The sequence below is a fragment of the Varanus komodoensis genome, unplaced genomic scaffold (assembly GCF_004798865.1).
Source record: "Varanus komodoensis strain SLA01 unplaced genomic scaffold, ASM479886v1 scaffold31, whole genome shotgun sequence".
Taxonomy (NCBI): Eukaryota; Metazoa; Chordata; class Lepidosauria; order Squamata; family Varanidae; genus Varanus; species Varanus komodoensis.
Genome location: NW_025335780.1, coordinates 8,223,966 through 8,241,404, shown reverse-complemented (window position 1 = coordinate 8,241,404; position 17,439 = coordinate 8,223,966). Strand labels below are relative to the sequence as shown.

At 37.6% G+C, this 17,439-nt stretch overlaps 1 protein-coding gene across 11 annotated transcripts in view; it reads left to right on the top strand.

Moving 5' to 3' along the window:
- MYCBP2 (MYC binding protein 2) overlaps window positions 1-17,439 on the top strand; it is a 153,913-nt gene that overhangs the window by 91,940 nt on the left and 44,534 nt on the right. For 5 of the 11 annotated variants that reach the window (XM_044437784.1, XM_044437785.1, XM_044437789.1 and 2 more), the window contains 7 exons: window positions 203-319; window positions 1,509-1,649; window positions 7,820-7,894; window positions 8,858-9,082; window positions 9,910-10,042; window positions 10,849-10,974; window positions 15,937-16,098. In XM_044437784.1, the coding sequence (XP_044293719.1) occupies window positions 203-319; window positions 1,509-1,649; window positions 7,820-7,894; window positions 8,858-9,082; window positions 9,910-10,042; window positions 10,849-10,974; window positions 15,937-16,098 (979 nt within the window). The remainder of the gene's footprint in view (window positions 1-202; window positions 320-1,508; window positions 1,650-7,819; window positions 7,895-8,857; window positions 9,083-9,909; window positions 10,043-10,848; window positions 10,975-15,936; window positions 16,099-17,439) is intronic. The other 6 variants (XM_044437791.1, XM_044437792.1, XM_044437790.1 and 3 more) reach the window with 5 other exon arrangements.

Below are 17,439 nucleotides of genomic sequence, written 5' to 3'. Positions count from 1 at the left end.
TCCATATGGCTTCCCAGAGGACAGACAAAGAACACATTTGAAGTTTTTTGTATCAGCCTGGGAAAATTTAGAACTAACCTAGTGCTGTTAGTAGACTTTCACTTGCTGTGGATTTTCATCATCTGAAGCCATTTCTTTATACTCCTTAAAAAACAAGCTCTTTTCCATTTTCTCTACCTTACTGTCTCTTTGCTTTTCTTAGGTTCGCAAATTTGTGGCCAAGGACAGTGCAGGGCTACGTATCCGTAGCCACCCTTCCCTTCAGAGTGAGCAGATAGGCATAGTAAAAGTCAATGGATCCATTACCTTTATTGATGAGGTAACTTGCAAGAAATGTATATGAAACTGAAATTAAGATTAAATTATCACTTATGTATTCAGGCCAGCATCAAAGAACCTCATTACTAGTCTCACATGGCCAATGGATTTAGGGTTCTTGAATAGGAGCCATTCAATCCTCTTTGAAACTTGATAGTTTCAAAAGCAATTTGTGATATGTAATGCAGGCCTGTTATTCAAAAGCTAATAAGCTTGAAATCCCACTGAATACATGTAAATCCTTGGATGTACAAGATTTTTGGATATCTAAGTATTTAGGTAATGGGCATAAATGATCAGCAGTATCATTTCATTTTGCTTTCTGTGTTGCTTTAAACTCATGCTTACTATTGCATTTTGGCAAAAATAAGTTGGATATTTTTCACTGACCTGGTTCATACATTATGGCAATTTCCAGTTTGTATAACCCAGGGATTGCCTGTCTCTAGTAGGGGAAGCAGATGCACTTGTTCAGTTATCCGTGGAATGTCCCATTTCTGGGTTTTTATTGTAAATTCAGAACTTGGAAACACTGGGTTGATTAGACATTAAATAACACATAGTTAAATCATGGTTTGTTGATGGGCTAACCCCTAAAGAATTTCCAGTTTAACAGATATTCTTCGGTTGTTAGGCTTGCTTAGTGCTACCCTGCCCTGACAACCCATGGTTTATATAATCCATGGATTGTTGCTATGTGCTCACTGGGCCATTGTGTTAACATCTTATAGTATCTGTTCACTTTTCAAGTTTATCTCAAGTCAGCTAAGTTTTTGGAAAATTTACAAGAAATTTAAATGGCTCTGTTTTATATAACATTTGTAAAAGCTTCAGATTGTCTATTGTGAGTGCCTAGATTTGAGTTTTGATGCTTATTTTTAACTTGTACAGTTCCAGTCATAATTTTCCTTCTTAGCAAAAAAAAAAAAAAAATCCTAATCCAGCTTTTTGATCCCAAAACATGAGATGCTAACAATTACTTTTTTCAGTTTCCCAGTGGTACCAACTGCTTCTCTAGAACAGGGGTTCCTGTATTCATAATCTAAATCTACTTTAAATTTTCTGATCCTATTTGAAAACATTTAGTGAAATAACAGCAGATTTGAGCTCCCATTAAGTTGTGCTATGCTTGATCTGCATTCCTTTATTATATGCTGCCTGAGTAACCCGATTTGTGGCTTTTGTCATAGATCCACAACGATGATGGCGCATGGCTACGACTGAATGATGAGACGATACGGAAATACGTTCCAAATATGAATGGTTACACTGAAGCCTGGTGCCTTTCTTTTAACCAGCATCTTGGCAAAAGCCTTTTGGTCCCTGTTGATGTAAGTAAAATGAGATTTTTAAGAATATTACAGTGAAAATATATTTTTAAAGGTCATCCGTTTGTTCCACCTGTAAGGGTAATTATCCCTGTTAGCAGTTTTAGCATTTGTAATAATGATGAAGTGTAGGAAGAGTTAAGGCACAGAGAAGTAATTCTTTTCTCTCTCTCTGATGGAAGCAAATACTAAGATGGAACCTTGTTTCATGTAAAGTGTACCATTTATATTTGACTTAATTATTTAAAATAAATACTAATCACTACTGTGTTGCTTTAAAACAGACTTAATGATACTGGCATAATATCATCCTGTTTCTAGAAATATTTATTGCTTTTTAATTTAGGCTCTATATTGATACTTTGTATCTTTTTAATTATGCTTCTTGTTTGATGAAGAAGTCTGATTAATAAAAACATGTTAGCGTAAAATAGGAAATTCCTGAACTAGCAAATACATATAAGAATTTTGCAATTGGTATGATTTATTTTATAATTGTTTGAAAAAATTCAGGTGCAGGCTAGGGCAGATACCACGCAGCCCGTCTCTCTGCTGTGCTCTGCTTGCACATTGTCACTCTCATCCACAGGATTAGGATTGCTGGGAAGGGCGGAGGCAAGTTGTACTTGAAAGGGGAGAGACTGCGTGATCCATTTAACGCATCACATCTGCACTGCTCCAGAGTAACTAAATTTAAGCATAGTGCTGTATCAGCTATATTCTTCAACACATCAAGTGAAGATCTAGTTAAAATGAGTTTGGTGAAAGATATGACTCACCTTGAGCATAGTACTGGGCATATTAGCTGCTGTAAGAAAACTCTGCAGGGTCGAAAGTGAGGATATCTGTATTTGTATAAAAGGATGAGCCAGAATGGCTAAGTATCCTTCTTTACTAGTAACTGGAAAACATGCTAGTGCCATGGGAAATATAAGCATTCCGTTTGGCTTGGCCCTTCTCTCATAAGCTAGAAGCTAACCAAGTGTGGTTCAAAAATGGTTTGTTGGAAGACAACAAGCCAGAAGTCCAAATTCAGAGAAAATGAGCCAGTTCACACACCATGGCATGTTTAAGCTGTGCTGTCTCGAGAGACTTTTGCCGGGACAGTTCCACTCTGACACAGCTTGTGCCTGAACCTGATGGTTTAGCATGGCTTGATGGAGTGGAGAATAACCCTCAATTAATGCTCAGACTATTGTTGGGTTGTTTGAGGTTTGGTTTCCCTTCAAGCAAGCCAAGCAGCCCAGGTTCAGACAGTACAACAAGGTGGCAGCCAGCCAGTTTTTAGGCAAAAAGTGATCAATCCGCACTGCAGCTTAAGTAAACTACTTAGGTGATGATTGATACGCTTTCTGTGACTGGTACGAGGTAGGTTCCTGGTTACTGTAGCTGTTGCAGAAAGAACCAAGCAAAAGTGTTTGTTTGTTTATTATATTTGAATCTTGCCATGTTTCCTTAGGAGGAACTAATGGCAGCATACATAATTCTTCTCTCAGTTGTATCTTCACAACAGCAACCTTGTGAAGTGGGTTGGGCAATACACACCAGCTGATAAGCCAGAATTCTCAGCAGTTTGTTGTTTCTGTAACGTGCCGTCAAGTCATTTCTGTCTTTGTAGCAGCCTTATGAATGAAGATCCGCCAAAGTGCCCTGTCCGTGGCAGCCCAGGCCAGCTTTTGCAAACTTAGCAGCTGCGGCTCATCATTTCTTTCAAATGCAGCAAGTATTTCTTAAGCTGCTATTTGTGGCTGTGATGGCAGATCTATAAAAAGTTAAGGACAGGGCAAGATGAGTTTTAGTACTTAGAGATGACATAATCTAGTACATATTTATTATTATTTATTTTAAAGTATGTGGCAATGGCTCAGTAAGTGACGTGTGTGCATGAACAAATATAGCAGGAAGGTGGTGTCTTGGTTGAAAGATGGCTTTGCGTGACAAAGAATGTACATGCAGCATTTCATGCAGTGGTGGCATGGAGACTGTGCTTCTGTAGGGAATTTTCAAAGGCGTCTAGCAAAAAACCTGTATGTATTACAGGATAACACTCATTTGTTTTAAAATAACCTACTTTAAAGGTAAACATTAGTGTTAAGCAATACGTTGATATATGTTCTAGATATTTTCTTCTGCTTTGAAGGAAATGATAGAAGTTGGTTTAAATATATCTGTCAATAGTACCTTCATATAAACTTGTCAGTTGGGGAAAGTTAAACAGATTGGTGTGTGTTTGTGTCAGATACTATCATGGAAGTCACTTGGTGCATGGTGCTTGTTTGTTCTGCTGGCCCCATCTGAGAGCTAATCAGATAGCCCATTGATTTCCCAAATCTGATAGTTGCTATAATGGCCCATTTTGGAGACCTCATGCACAACAAACAACTTTTATTATCCCTACCGGGCTGCTACATAGAGGCCTATGTGTTCCTTGCTGTCCAGTTGGCTGCTTGGATGCTAGATTTTCCCGTGGGCTTTGATCACATTAGAAACATACCTACCACCTCTTGCTCTCCTTCTTCTTTTAAGGCTGCTAAGGCCTAGCACTCAGCAATTTTATTATTAGCTTTTGGTCACTTACTTGAATGTTTCTGTGTGCTTTCAGTTTAGGCAACAACTCGTTTCCTTTTGTAGAAGTAATAGCTCTGATGGAAGTGTGTATTTGAGTGGTCTTTTATCCAATAATGTATAGATCTGAAAATTGGGTTTGACAGTACACTCAATAAATAAGGTATCCCGGACTAATTTCTACAAATTATGATAAAGACAACAAAAAGAGAACAACTTACTATTAGAGCTTGCTTAGTAATTCCCTTCACTGGTTTCCTGGATTGTTTGTCTTTGTCCATCTTGCCCAGAATTTATTCCTCCATAAATTATTGTTTTTAACTTGCGCAGATACTTGGACATTGAACCTATTTAGTCTTTAGCTATCAGGGGGAAATATCAGACCAGGAAGAGTGTTGAGTGTGCATATTATCTGGCTTTTGTGTCTCTCACTGTACTTTGTGCCACTGACACTCCAATAAAATTGGTCAATAATTCTGATTAGTTGGCCAGAAACTAATGTATGTAAGAAACTAATATATGTAAAGAAATGTGACAGAAGAAGGCCAAGTATTCTTGAAGGTATGGAAGAATCCAAGGCTTTTATTTATTTAAGATTTCCCTTAGTAAGTTCAAACGTTCAGCAGAAAGTATTAAATTGCAAATAGCCCTCCACAATATATTTGCCAGAGTGTGTTACAAAAAAAGAACAATGAACAAACAAAGCTTTAATGCTACAAAATATTATTGGGTCCAGGAATCGTACAGAGTCATGCACAATTTAGATGAGCAAGTTTTCTTACTCTCTCTTAGGCTCTTCTTCTTTTTCTTCTTTTACAAAGCCCTTATTTTTTCATGATGATCATCTGCAGAACTTGTCAGAAGAAATTCTTACTAATTATACACTGCACAAAATTAAGAAGAAAAGCCCTAATTTCATGGGTTTTTTTAAAGGGCAGATGTTACTATTGTGTTTGCAAAGTACCGTATTTTTTGCTCTATAAGACGCACTTTTCCCCCCTCAAAAGTAAGGGGAAATGTCTGTGCGTCTTAAAGAGCGAATATGTGTGTGCAGTAAGTCTGTCAGATGTGCAGCCCATGGGGAAGTGATGGGGAATGTGCCCGTGATTATGTTCCCATTTGATCCAGAATATTTTTTTTCTTGTTTTCCTCCTCTAAAAACTAGGTGTGTCTTATGGTCATGCGCGTCTTATAGAGTGAAAAATACGGTATTTCCTAGAATCCATGACTGAAATGACAGAAAATATTTGTGTGTGAATTGAAAGTTAGGAGATTTTTTCTTTTTCTTTTTTCTCATTTCTAAAGAAAGTGCAGTGGCAAGGTAAACATAGCAGAAGTGCTAATATTGAATAGACTGACAATTCCATATTGAAAGCTTTTTGTAGTGATAGATATATACATATGTAAAAGTGGCAGTGAGTATACTGTATGCTAGAAAAACATGTCATCACCATTTTTACAAGTAAATTCACTGTGAATATTCAAAATCATCGCACAATCACCCCGTGCCTTTTCCTGCTAAATTCATCTTCATTGCTTTTTACATAATTCATATATCACAAAAGCATATGTTTGAAAGAGTATTCTAGAAATGCATTTTTATGTTTTATGTGTGGAAAGTCTGCAATATTACTTATTCCATTTTATTCCTTAATCTTCTAATCTAAATTTTATACAGCTTATTTTCTAACAAATGTTATTTTGAGATGTGTGCAAAATTGATATTTCATTGTTCCATTTGAACAGAAAGGCCATCAGCCACCTGATTTGTGCAAGGTACTGCATGTATTAGACATCAAAGACTAGAATCCATGTGTAGACAGAAATCGCTTCTGATTGGAAGGATTTTTTCGGTTCCAGTTTTTGCTTCTTCCATCAAGAAGGTTCCCTTACTTTCAAGTTTAGCTCCCCTGGGGATTGCGAGGCCCAGTGCATGCCTGGAACATGATGAATCTCATTATATGGATCTCATCATGAATGCATTTTTGCAAAACTCAGCTAAGTGGGTGCTAAGATTTTATAGAGAGACACAATTGTTTCAAATGTAATTCTAATCCCTCAATTTAAAAACTGTTTGTTTTACAGATAATTGGACACTTTACTACACAACCCATGATCAACCTCTTTTATTGGTTGTGCAGCATGGCTTGTGAAGTAACCACTAAACTATTTCTGGGCTAACCCGCAACAGTTAACTGATGGCTGTTGGGTCAACTAATAGGTTGCTAAGTCCCAAACAACTGAGCGCTCTGGTTTTGCGCATTGAGCTCCACAGTCAAAGGAAGAGGTGCAGCCTGCTTGTCCATAAAAACTAATCGTTTTAAAAAGTGATGCGTTGTTATGTGTAAACTGAGACAGAAAAAGAAATTGTGTATAACTTGACAGCTGTATCAATTATGACTGCAATAATTTACTTAAATACCAAATCCCTGGTTTAGAGTAATGTTTCTTTAAATTTAATTTTTACACATATTCACCATTTGTTTAATGTAATTGTTCAGAAATAAGATTTGAAAATAACTTACCTTTATGTTAAGCAAGCTGTTTGTTCCAAACCAAACACTGGTTCTCATAAGGCTTAATATGAATCAGGGATTCTTTCTAGAACCTATGTTCTAGCATAAGGGCTCCACACTAAAGCCTCTGAAACAATATAGAAGCTCATTTGCTTTTTGGAGTGCCTTCTCCTGCTGTCAAGTAAGCACGCAGGCCTCTACAGGTTTGGGGATGGAAGTTTTTAGGAGTGTGAGTTTTGATAATTTGGGGTTGAGCCACAGGATGCCCCCCAAAATGGGTTTTGCAGAAGAGAGTAATTCTTCCAATAGTTAATCAGACTCTTCTTTGAGTAGAATTTTTTCTAGTCAGCAGAAAAGTAATCATTTCTAGTCATAAAGTAAGGCATTTATGGCCTTCTTGGGTTTCACTGCTTTAAAAATAGTTTTTCTTGATTTTACGATGCAACAGAGAGCATGAACAATAACACTATATATTAATAAATGTGTGAAAAGCACATTATTTTTATAATTTGTAAATGCATTAAAAACCATGAGAATGGCAGAGTATTCTGTAAAGTGCATTTCATTATTAATGTGGTTGACTCATATGGCATTAAGATGCTTTCCAAAGTTCTCTTAAGTGCTACCAGCAACATTTTAATCCTTTTGAGTTACGAATAGGTGGCTGAATGTCTTCATACAATCGTTTTCCTTACTTCCCTCTCCCCCAAGGAAAAAAAAAAATCTTCACAAAGTGGCAGACTGTCTTTCATAAAACAAATCTGGTTTGCGTTAGGGCTGGTATTCTCATTCAGACAGGAGGATGGGAATTGCCATACACCAAATGTTTTATAAAAGAACCTTTATATTCAGTGAATGGCATGACACACTACATCATTCAGAGCTTTATAAGCTGTTTGTCTTCAACATATTTTTCCCCATGGTGAACAGTGGCTCCTGCTTACTTAATTCTAATTCTCCTTGAAATGTGTTGTGTTACAAGGATGAAGAAAATAACAATAAAATCTAAAGCATTCTACCTGTCTCTAATTCTTCTGATGTATTACTGTTCCAATTTTCTGTTGATATTTGTCTATCTTAAACTTTACATAGAGTATCTTTAATGCTAGCCAAGGAGTCAGGGATTTGGACTTATTTTCATGGACTTCCAAACCTTTTCCCTCTCAGGTGAGTTTTCTTAACCTTTAGGATCAGTCTTTTGTGTAGTTGTTGGCACTGTGGAGAATGAGACATCTAAACCTTTAAATTGATGGCTTTCAGACTTTCCTTACTTGTTAATGTTTGCTTAGGAACTGCTTTGTGTTGCTGAAGAGTCTGGATCATATTCTGGGCTTCCCCTTCAGTTCATGGGCTCTGTTAGGTCTCGCTGTCACCCAGGGCAAATGTAGACCATCCCTAGAGCAGAAGTGGACAACTTGGGGCAGTCTGGAGACCAGTTTCCCCTGCTGTCAGCCACACTACCCTTCACTGCCATCCCTTCACTAGTGGTCAGGAGAACAAGCCAATGAACCTCCATAGCAAGCTAGTCCACTATCATTAATCTGAGGTATCCCTGAGAAAACTGTGAGGAACAGTTTGAGTAAACTGCATTAAATCACCGTGTCTCCAATTTTATCTGGTAACAATATCCCATAGGGATTTTTAGAATTCTGTAGGAGCTACCTGTTGAATGCTGTATTCTAAGATAACACGATACTCAGTATATCCATCAGTCACATATATACCTTCATTTCCTCTTCCTTCTTGTCTTCTCCTGCATGCATATTTTAAGTCATAGTCTTGTATTCTTGGTCTTTTGTATGTATCATGTTTGGTTTTTTTTTATGACAAATGGCGAATTGCTTGCGTGGTGCTTCCAATGTTTGTGATTTAGATGCATATCTTTTATTTTAGAAACATTCATAGCAAACGTTTTATATTCTTTGTGTTTAGGAGTAATTCACTGAGCACTGCAAGTTCAGTTCCTATTTCATGATAGCATCTACAGTTTAAGAAATGTTATCTTAAATATTAGGGCAAGACCTTAGCTGCAGGTTTATCAAAAATTTGAGTGGGTTTAGGTGAAAAGTACAAAGGCATTATTAACGGGCTTTTTGTTTGTTTTGGTTTTTTTTCCCCTAAAATTTTCAGGAGTCTAGATCTAATGCAGATGACTTTTTCAAAGACCTAAACTCACACTGTCCTCAGGAAGCAGTAATGCAGGAGCCAGATATGTCGTTCCTTCGTGGTGGGCCTGGAGTATATAAGGTAGTGAAGACTGGCCCCTCAGGTCACAACGTCAGAAGCTGTCCCAACCTTAGAGGTATCCCAATTGGAATGTTAGTTCTGGGAAACAAAGTCAAGGCAGTGGGCGAGGTATGGATCCTTGTAGCTTCAGTTCTTATCTTCATAGATACTAGTTGATAATCATAGCAATCATAAGAAAAGCAGTCCTCCTGCGCAAGGTTTTCCATCCTGGTTAATTTGTTAGAGGTTGGTTTATGTTGTAATCTGATGCAAGTCTCTTTTGCCTTGATCATGTGTTTTCATTAACTAGCATCAAATAAGTTTGGATTTTTCTCATGCACATGTGTTAAGAATATTATTGGCTCATCAGAGAATTATGTCATATGCTAAGTGTATATTTGTAGAGCTTGCTGATGAATTATTTTTAGGGTTACAATGGAGTTCAAAAATTATTGCTTGGTATTCATTGTTATTGCATGCAGCGATCCTGCTTTGGTGCTCTTCTATTGCAATGGGCTTGAGGATGTAGTGTGTCATGCTACTTTCTTTCCTAAACAGCATATAGCAACTTTGTGAATATTGAATACACAGTGTCATTTTCAGACTCTCTCTTTTTCTGGCTTCAAGAATAATCAAATCCAATCCCTGCATACAACTGGGTGACAATTACTATGCTTAATTGGGAACTGTTCTGATGATCTGGCTGTTCTTTTATTCTGTGCATAATCCAGTATAACACATTGAAAAATACTAATGATCTTAAACTTCCTATGGCTGCAAATTATTTTTATTTGTACGTACTCTTTGTAACTTGAAAACATCTAATGCCTTTCTGTGACAGGAAAAAAAATAACTTTTCACATGTGGAAGAATATTGCTGCATCTCATTGGCTAATAATTTGAAAAGTAAATTAAAAGTGCTTTTTTATATGTGTATGTGTGTGTGTGTGTACCAGGTGACTAACTCTGAAGGAACATGGGTGCAGATGGATAAAAACAGCATGGTAGAGTTCTGTGAAAGTGATGAAGGCGAAGCATGGTCCTTAGCTAGAGACAGAGGTGGAAACCAGTATCTCCGGCATGAAGATGGCAAGTGCTCTACATTTTGACAAAGCTGCCTGTTCCAAGTACTTAAAAATAAGTGTGCAACCAGTATGAAGTTTAGGTGTAAATCTAAGAATTCATTGTGAAATTTTTGCAAAGCTAAGTATTTTAGAATGTGATCACAGTTTTGTACTAGTCTTGAGCTATACCCAAGCCACATTAGCTCAGTGAACCTAACAGAGTTAGGCCAAAGTTTTGAGGCCCAGCAAAACTATTTTTAAAGAAATCACAACAATTTGTAATACATTTAAAACTTGAAATGTTTTAAATGTATTTTGAAGCTAGTTCAAATATGGCAGGAATTCAGCATAGAATGACTTCTCATATTTTATAAGAAGAAAGCAGATGCTCTACTTTGTATTAATAGCATGATGCATAGAAAAGAGCAGTGTGGCCATAGTGCATTTGAGGTTGTATGGTTTTGCTCTACTCCCTCCATGTGGATGTTTAGGAAGGGTAAACTTCTGCAGGAGCTGCAGTCCCAATTACGCTGGGTCTTTGCTCCTATGTGCACATGTTTGAATAGGATTCCTCTATTCAAAGCATCCACAATCAACAGATGGATGTCAGAGGTAGGGGTCCCGATTCCCTTTACAATATGTAGATCCTTTTCACATGAATAACATGGGATGGACTGGGCTGTAGTCACATAATAATTTAAAGAATGCCTGTTTGATTCAGTACAAGCCTACCATGGAATTAGTTATGAATTGTGTGGATGTATTTCAGCTTACATTTCCATTTCAATGACACAAGGAATTGATTCTAAAACAAGTTTCATTGTTTTACAGAACAAATTCTCCTAGATCAAAATGGTCAGACTCCACCACCAAGCCCATTCTCACTGCAAACCTTCAATAAGGGGACAGGGTGTAGTAATGGACAAGGATTTGATTATGGCCTTGGAAATAACAAAGGTACATTTAATGGCAATTACTTTCTTATTGTGGCACCAGCATATGTACTTCAAGTGGAAACCCTATGTATTCAGATGTATCTGGCTTTTAAAACAGAGGACTTTAGTTATACTCTGAATCAGTCATAGTGATTAGTCATAAAGTAATTCATTATTCTTAAATATTGATGAGACAGAGTTACGACAGAAGAGTGACATGGCTTATCTGTTCGAGAAGGAGCAGCACCTGAAATTGTGATGAATTCAGCCTTTGTTAAGTAGGATATGCCTGAGTATAATACTTATGTGTTAGAATCAAAATTTCTGTTTTGGAAAAATTGTTTGAAATCCTGAAAATTCTGTCCCTTCCGTAACAAAAACCTTGCTTTTCTGAATTGTGCTATACATTACAAATGCTATCAACAGAACAAATAACATGCAAGTGAATTGCAGTATTATTCACAGTGACACAAACATATCTGCTACTGCAAAAAACTAATATTCAGTCCGTACATGTGACCATCTCCTATCCCCCCCAAAAAAGCAAAAAAAAAAACAAAAAAACTAAACTAAACTAAACTAAACTAAAACCAGAGCAGCACAGTAGTGCTTCAGTATATAAGAATGCTGGCACAGTAAGGTTTTAATAACAAGAAATAGAATTTTTCCCATTATTACTGATGTTAAGGTATCATAGTTTCCAACTTAAATCACAATTCCGTACCAATAACTAATTTTTGTTTTGCTTGGCTGGTATAATGTCAGATCTGCTATAAACAGTGTCTTAGCTAGTCAAAGGCTGCAATCCTAACCACTGTTATCCATGTATAATTACCAGTGAAATCAGTGAGGCTTATTTATTTATTCGATTTATATCCTGCCTTTTTCCTCAAAGGGCTCAAGGCAGCATACATTATTCTCCTTCTCCATCTTATCCCCACAACAACAACCCTGTGAGGTGGGTTGGGCTGAGAGTCTGTGGCTGGCCCAAAGTCACCCAGTTGGCTCCATGGCCGAGCAGGGACTAGAACTCAGATTCTCCGAGTCCCAGTCCCATGCTCTTAACCACTACACCACACTGGCTTTTGCCACTGCTTTGTGGCAAAATATATCATAACCCCTAAACGTTTGTATATATTAGTGTCTCTGAACAGTACATGTAACTACAGTGGTTCTGTCATTTCATGCCTTCTTTGAAAACAAGGGTGTAATCAAGCCAAAATTCAGTATGCACAGGTTTCATTAAAATTACAAAAGATATACTTAACTTTCAGTGGCCCATACCCTAAATGTGCAAGCATAATGAAGTTCTTTCCACACGAACTTTGTGTTAATCAGGTTTTGCTTCAAGTTCAGTGTCATGTTCCCGAGGAAAGGTCGACCATGACCTTTTGGACATTTATTTATTTATCTCAAAAATAACACAAAGAAGTTTCTGTGTCCATTTTTATTTGTAGAAATGTGAATAATTGTCATATTCATGTCAACTATTCATTCATCCATAATTTCTGGTCACCCATTATTACCCTTTGTGCTGGATCAACTGACAAGAGTATTTGCAGTGGTGTCCCTTGGTATTGCATGTCTTACTGCTTTGATTTCTTCTTCATGTTTCATTTGCCCTACATATTTGCACACCTTACATGCCAAGGGCAGTGCAGCAGCAGGAGGTATACTTTAAATTATGAGTACCCTTTCAGTTGGCATATTCTTGTACCTTCTTGCAAGTAAATATAGCCAAAGTAGATGCACTACCATCCTATTTGGAAGGTGTGGATCATTGCTCCATATTCATATCCCTCTGAAGTCACACAGAGAGTTGCAGAAACATTGTACTTACCATCAGAAGACTGACATTCTAATTAGGCTTAGAAGAGAAGTCCTAATTGCGTCACCTTGCAGGATAAGGCAAAAAGTTACACATAATGTCCTATCAATAAAAGCATATGAACCACTTCCTTAAAAAACAAGCAAACAAACCTCAGAAATCTTTTCAGGGTTCTTTTGTGGACTAGGAGTGTGTTACTCATTGGACTATCATTATAGAAACACTGCTCTAATCAATTTAGTAAATAAAGTTAAAACCTATTTGTAATTGTTTCATGTTTGCATTTTATGGAAGGTCACATCAGCTCTCAAAACCACTCTGAAATATTACTGCGCTTCCATACGATAATGAAACCTAAAACCTGATGATGTAGGGGTTTTGTTTGTTTGTTTTTTGGAGTTTTATTCTTGAAAAATTATTTATTTACATTCCAACTTTTTTTCTTACCTAAGAACTCAGAGTGGCTTACATCATTCTCCTCCTTATGCTCTCAGCTGTCAAGTTGTCTCCAACTTGGGGAACCTATGAATGAATGCCCCCCACAATGCCCTGTGCTTGACAGCCATGTTAAGTTAAGGTGGTAGCTTCCTTTATGGAACTGATCCATCTCATAGTTGCTCTTCCCCTTCTTATCCTTCCTTTGCTTTCCCTAGCATGATTGTCTTCTCCAGTGAGTCTTGCCTTCTCATGATGTGCCCAAAGTTTAGCACTTTTGACTGTGTCATGTTTACTTCCAGGGCAAGTTCTGGCTTGATTTTATCTCCTTTTACTTACTAAAATTCTCCTTAAGGAATTCCTCTTTAAAATGTTCTTGCTTGTATCAGTTCACCACAAAGGATTTTAAGAATTGGGTACTCTAAAAAGCAAATATATTCCTTTTCATCAAAATGTTCCTCCCTCCTCTAGGTAGGCAAAGAACGCTCTCTCACTTCTGAGAAATACAAAAGCATAACCCTGTAGGGTTGGCCATCCAACTAATGGCCATATCTCAGGTCATCCACACATTGCTCCTAAATGACATATCTGCATATGAGAGAAGTTAGTGAAAGTGTTTACAGATGCTTACTCAGATCTTTCATCCTTACGGGACCAACCCCAAAAGACTATGTAATGTTCAATAAGCTGCTAGTATACCTTCTTGAGCCTCCAGGATTATGCAGCCTTACATACCTCTTTCAAATAGAAGCATATCTAAAAGACACAAGGTTAATCTTACGTACTAGGTAACAGAAATAGGCTAATTAAAATACAGAACCATTCAGTTCATGCCACACTTTCACCCTTCAATGGGCAGTGCCAAGGAAGAAGGTTCCCACCAACACTTCATCAGACCTCAGGCAACCTCCTCCAACCTGGTGCCTTCCAGGTGGCTTAGATTTCAACTCTTATCAGACTCAGGCAACCTAGTCAAGAGTGACACATCTTGAACATTGTAATTTGAATCATTGTGAGGTTCCCAGGCTGACGTGTGGCATAGATGATATATCAAGCATAGGCAGACAAGCTTACCACACTCTAAAATTCCATTCTCAGAGGTGGCCTTGAAGTCAGTTTACTGGAGTGCCTTGTTTTAGGATGCACATACAGGCATGCAGGGCAGCACAGCAATTTCAAAGTTGTTTTGTTCTATTGTTCTACTAGACCATGGGTCCTCAAACTACGGCCCATGGGACGGATTCAGCCCGCCATGCGTGTGGGGGCGGTGGTGACTTGCTCATTCCTTGATGGTTTTGGACTCATTGGGAGATCTCCCAGCTAGTTCAAAACCATCTCCAGGCAAGCAAGCCGCCGTCACCTGCCTCCCCCGCACACCGGCTCACACATGTAGCCACCGCCTTTCAACTGGCCCCCTGTTGAAAAAGTGTGAGGACCCCTGTTCTAGACTGACTGTTATTACCAGCTTTGTTGTTTGGATCAAGGGCTGGGGGATATTGCCTTTCCAGACTTAGTATAGGACAGCAACAAATGCTTCATCCCTAGTGAAGATAACAGTTGGCTCTGTCTTTAAGCAGGAAAAATTTATTTATTCCAAACATCTGTTTATTCCTTTTAAATAGGTCAAGGCTGCTAGCAATAATAGGTTAAAAGTATGTCAAAGTGACTTTAAAAAAAAAGGAAAATGCAGGTGATCACTAAACTGTATTCCTGCAATGAAACATTCAGTGTATCAAGTTAAATCACACATCAGCTCAACACCAAAGCCTTTCCTAGCCCTATGGTCTTTCTAAACAAGATGGTTTTAGGTGGTGGAAGGCATTGGTGGAAAGGATTGCTATTGCAGATATGAAAGACTGCCCTAAATGAAATGTACCTTTCAAATACGCGGACTTATTGACTGCATACATATAATTAACACTAAATACAAACATCTAGACCTGGGTACAGAAATAGTGTTTTGATTAACATTATTTTAAAAATGACATAAAGCCTCTAACTTATTCAGAATTATTTTGTCTATTTTTAAAGGTAAGCATTTTCAAGTCTCATTTATGTAAGGACCCAAACATTTTTTATTTAAAAATGAATAGGAAATCTTGAAAGGTGCAGTTCAAAATTGGTGCAATTATAATAGCATGATTATGTTTATAAATATTTTTTCTGAGAGATAAGCTATGATGTTCATTTGATAACTAAACATTATTAAAATTAGTGTTTGTTTTAACTGCCTAGCTGTGGTGCTTCCTTAACAATGACAGCAACATTTTAAAATCACATTCTTCCTTTCATCTAACACTTATTTCAAAGGGAAACTGTCTCTGATTTAAGTGTTATAGAAGACACATCTTTTTGATATTACCTCCAAATTGCCAAATCCTTGTTTCTGGTCCTTTTAAATGGGAGTTCCTTTCTTAGGTCATGAAAAGAAACAGTTGAAAAGAACATTGGGGGAAAATGTTTTGTGAATCAGTTAAACATCTAGTCATCCCGTTTCCCCCTCTCTGTGCATAAATATATGGTTGAACTGCCCGTGGTTTTACCAGACATTTTTTGGTAATTGCATCAATTTACATACTGTGTCTTATTCTAAAGTAATACTTAGATACAAGATTGCAGACAAGTACAAGTTTTATCAGTACTTAACTTTCAAATGAAATTCATTCAGCACTTTTTTTGGAAAGTAACAGGTTGTAGTTTTGACTGTTTTGCCCACTGCAGGTGACCAACTGAGTGCCATACTGAATTCCATTCAGTCACGGCCTAGTCTCCCAGCTCCTTCCATCTTTGATCAAGCTGCAAAAACTCCCTCTTCCCTAGTACACAGCCCATTTGTGTTTGGACAGTCCCTTTCCTTCCAGCAACCTCAGCCACAGCTTCAGAGTAAGTCTGTCACCCTTTCCTGCCTCATCAGTCCATTCCTGAAGCTTTGCCATTGCTACAAAAACTTTAGTTGCTTATCAGCTTCTAAACATCCATCAATGTACCTTCTTTTTTTCTTTTATTTTGGCTTTCCATAACTTTGAAGCAAACTCAAATCTTCCTGCAATGATTGGGCACTACTTCACTGACAATTTTAGGATTACAATTCAGTTAAAGATTTTCAAATACTGTTGCTGCTGTAACACTTGAAAGAAATGTAAACTATGCATTGGTAAACCTTGACATAGTGCACTAGCCTATTATAGTTATATCAAAGTTTTGCTAGAAATTCCAGAAGTAACTTCTTAATTTCTCCATAAACAAGGCTTCACAATTGACAAAATAGAATTCAATAAGTGCTATCTTTTTAATTTACTTGAAAATTATTGACTTTATTCTCACTGAATGCCAGTCTGTGGGCTGTTTACCCCTTCAATTGGCAGGGGAGCTAGTAGTATCAAGTTGACCTCTGGATTGTTTTCTTCCGAAGAACCCAGAGCTCTTAAGTTGACACATCATAGGAACAATCCAAGGAAGGGGCATTCATGGATTGTTAGTGGAAACCAGAAGTAGTAAGTGAAACTATTGTTCAGTCAACCAACCCATGGATTGTCTTGATTTGGCCACTGTGTTATGTGGTAAGATGAGCGTTTTGGCATCACAGCTCCTTCAGCTGGCATTGCTTTAATTGCCGTCTCACATGGGTTAATTTAATATATTATGTTCATGTTATAATACATATAATATAATGTTCTGACCAAATTTTCCATGTCATTTTTCTGCTTGGCTAGAGAGAGATTACAATTTGGTGCACCAGAATGACCATTTGGCGCCTTAAGGCTTTAATGTACGCCTGTTTTCAAAGAGGTGTGACTGGATGTGCCAGATGCTTATTTATTTATGCATTCATTCATTTATTCATTCATTCATTCAAATTACGTATATATCACATCATACAGAAAGATCTCTAAGCAATTTAAGTAAAAATGCAATATCAACATTAATATAACAAATGGCTAAAAATAAATCCATAAAAGCTACATGAGCAGCAAAACAGAGTCGTACAAGTCAGGACGAACATGAATAAATAGATATGACTTCTAGAAGTGCGTATAGCTCGCCACAGTTTCTGCTTCTTGGAACAGGTAGGAGAGCATTCCAGTGGGTGGACCCCACTGCCAAGCAGGCCTGTTGCCCAATGCTTCCAGAAAGAAGGCACCAGCCAAGGCCAATCTGTGCAAACTCTATAGATGAATCCAAATTGAGGCACTATTCGGATGTCCTTCCCCCAGTTGAAGGTGG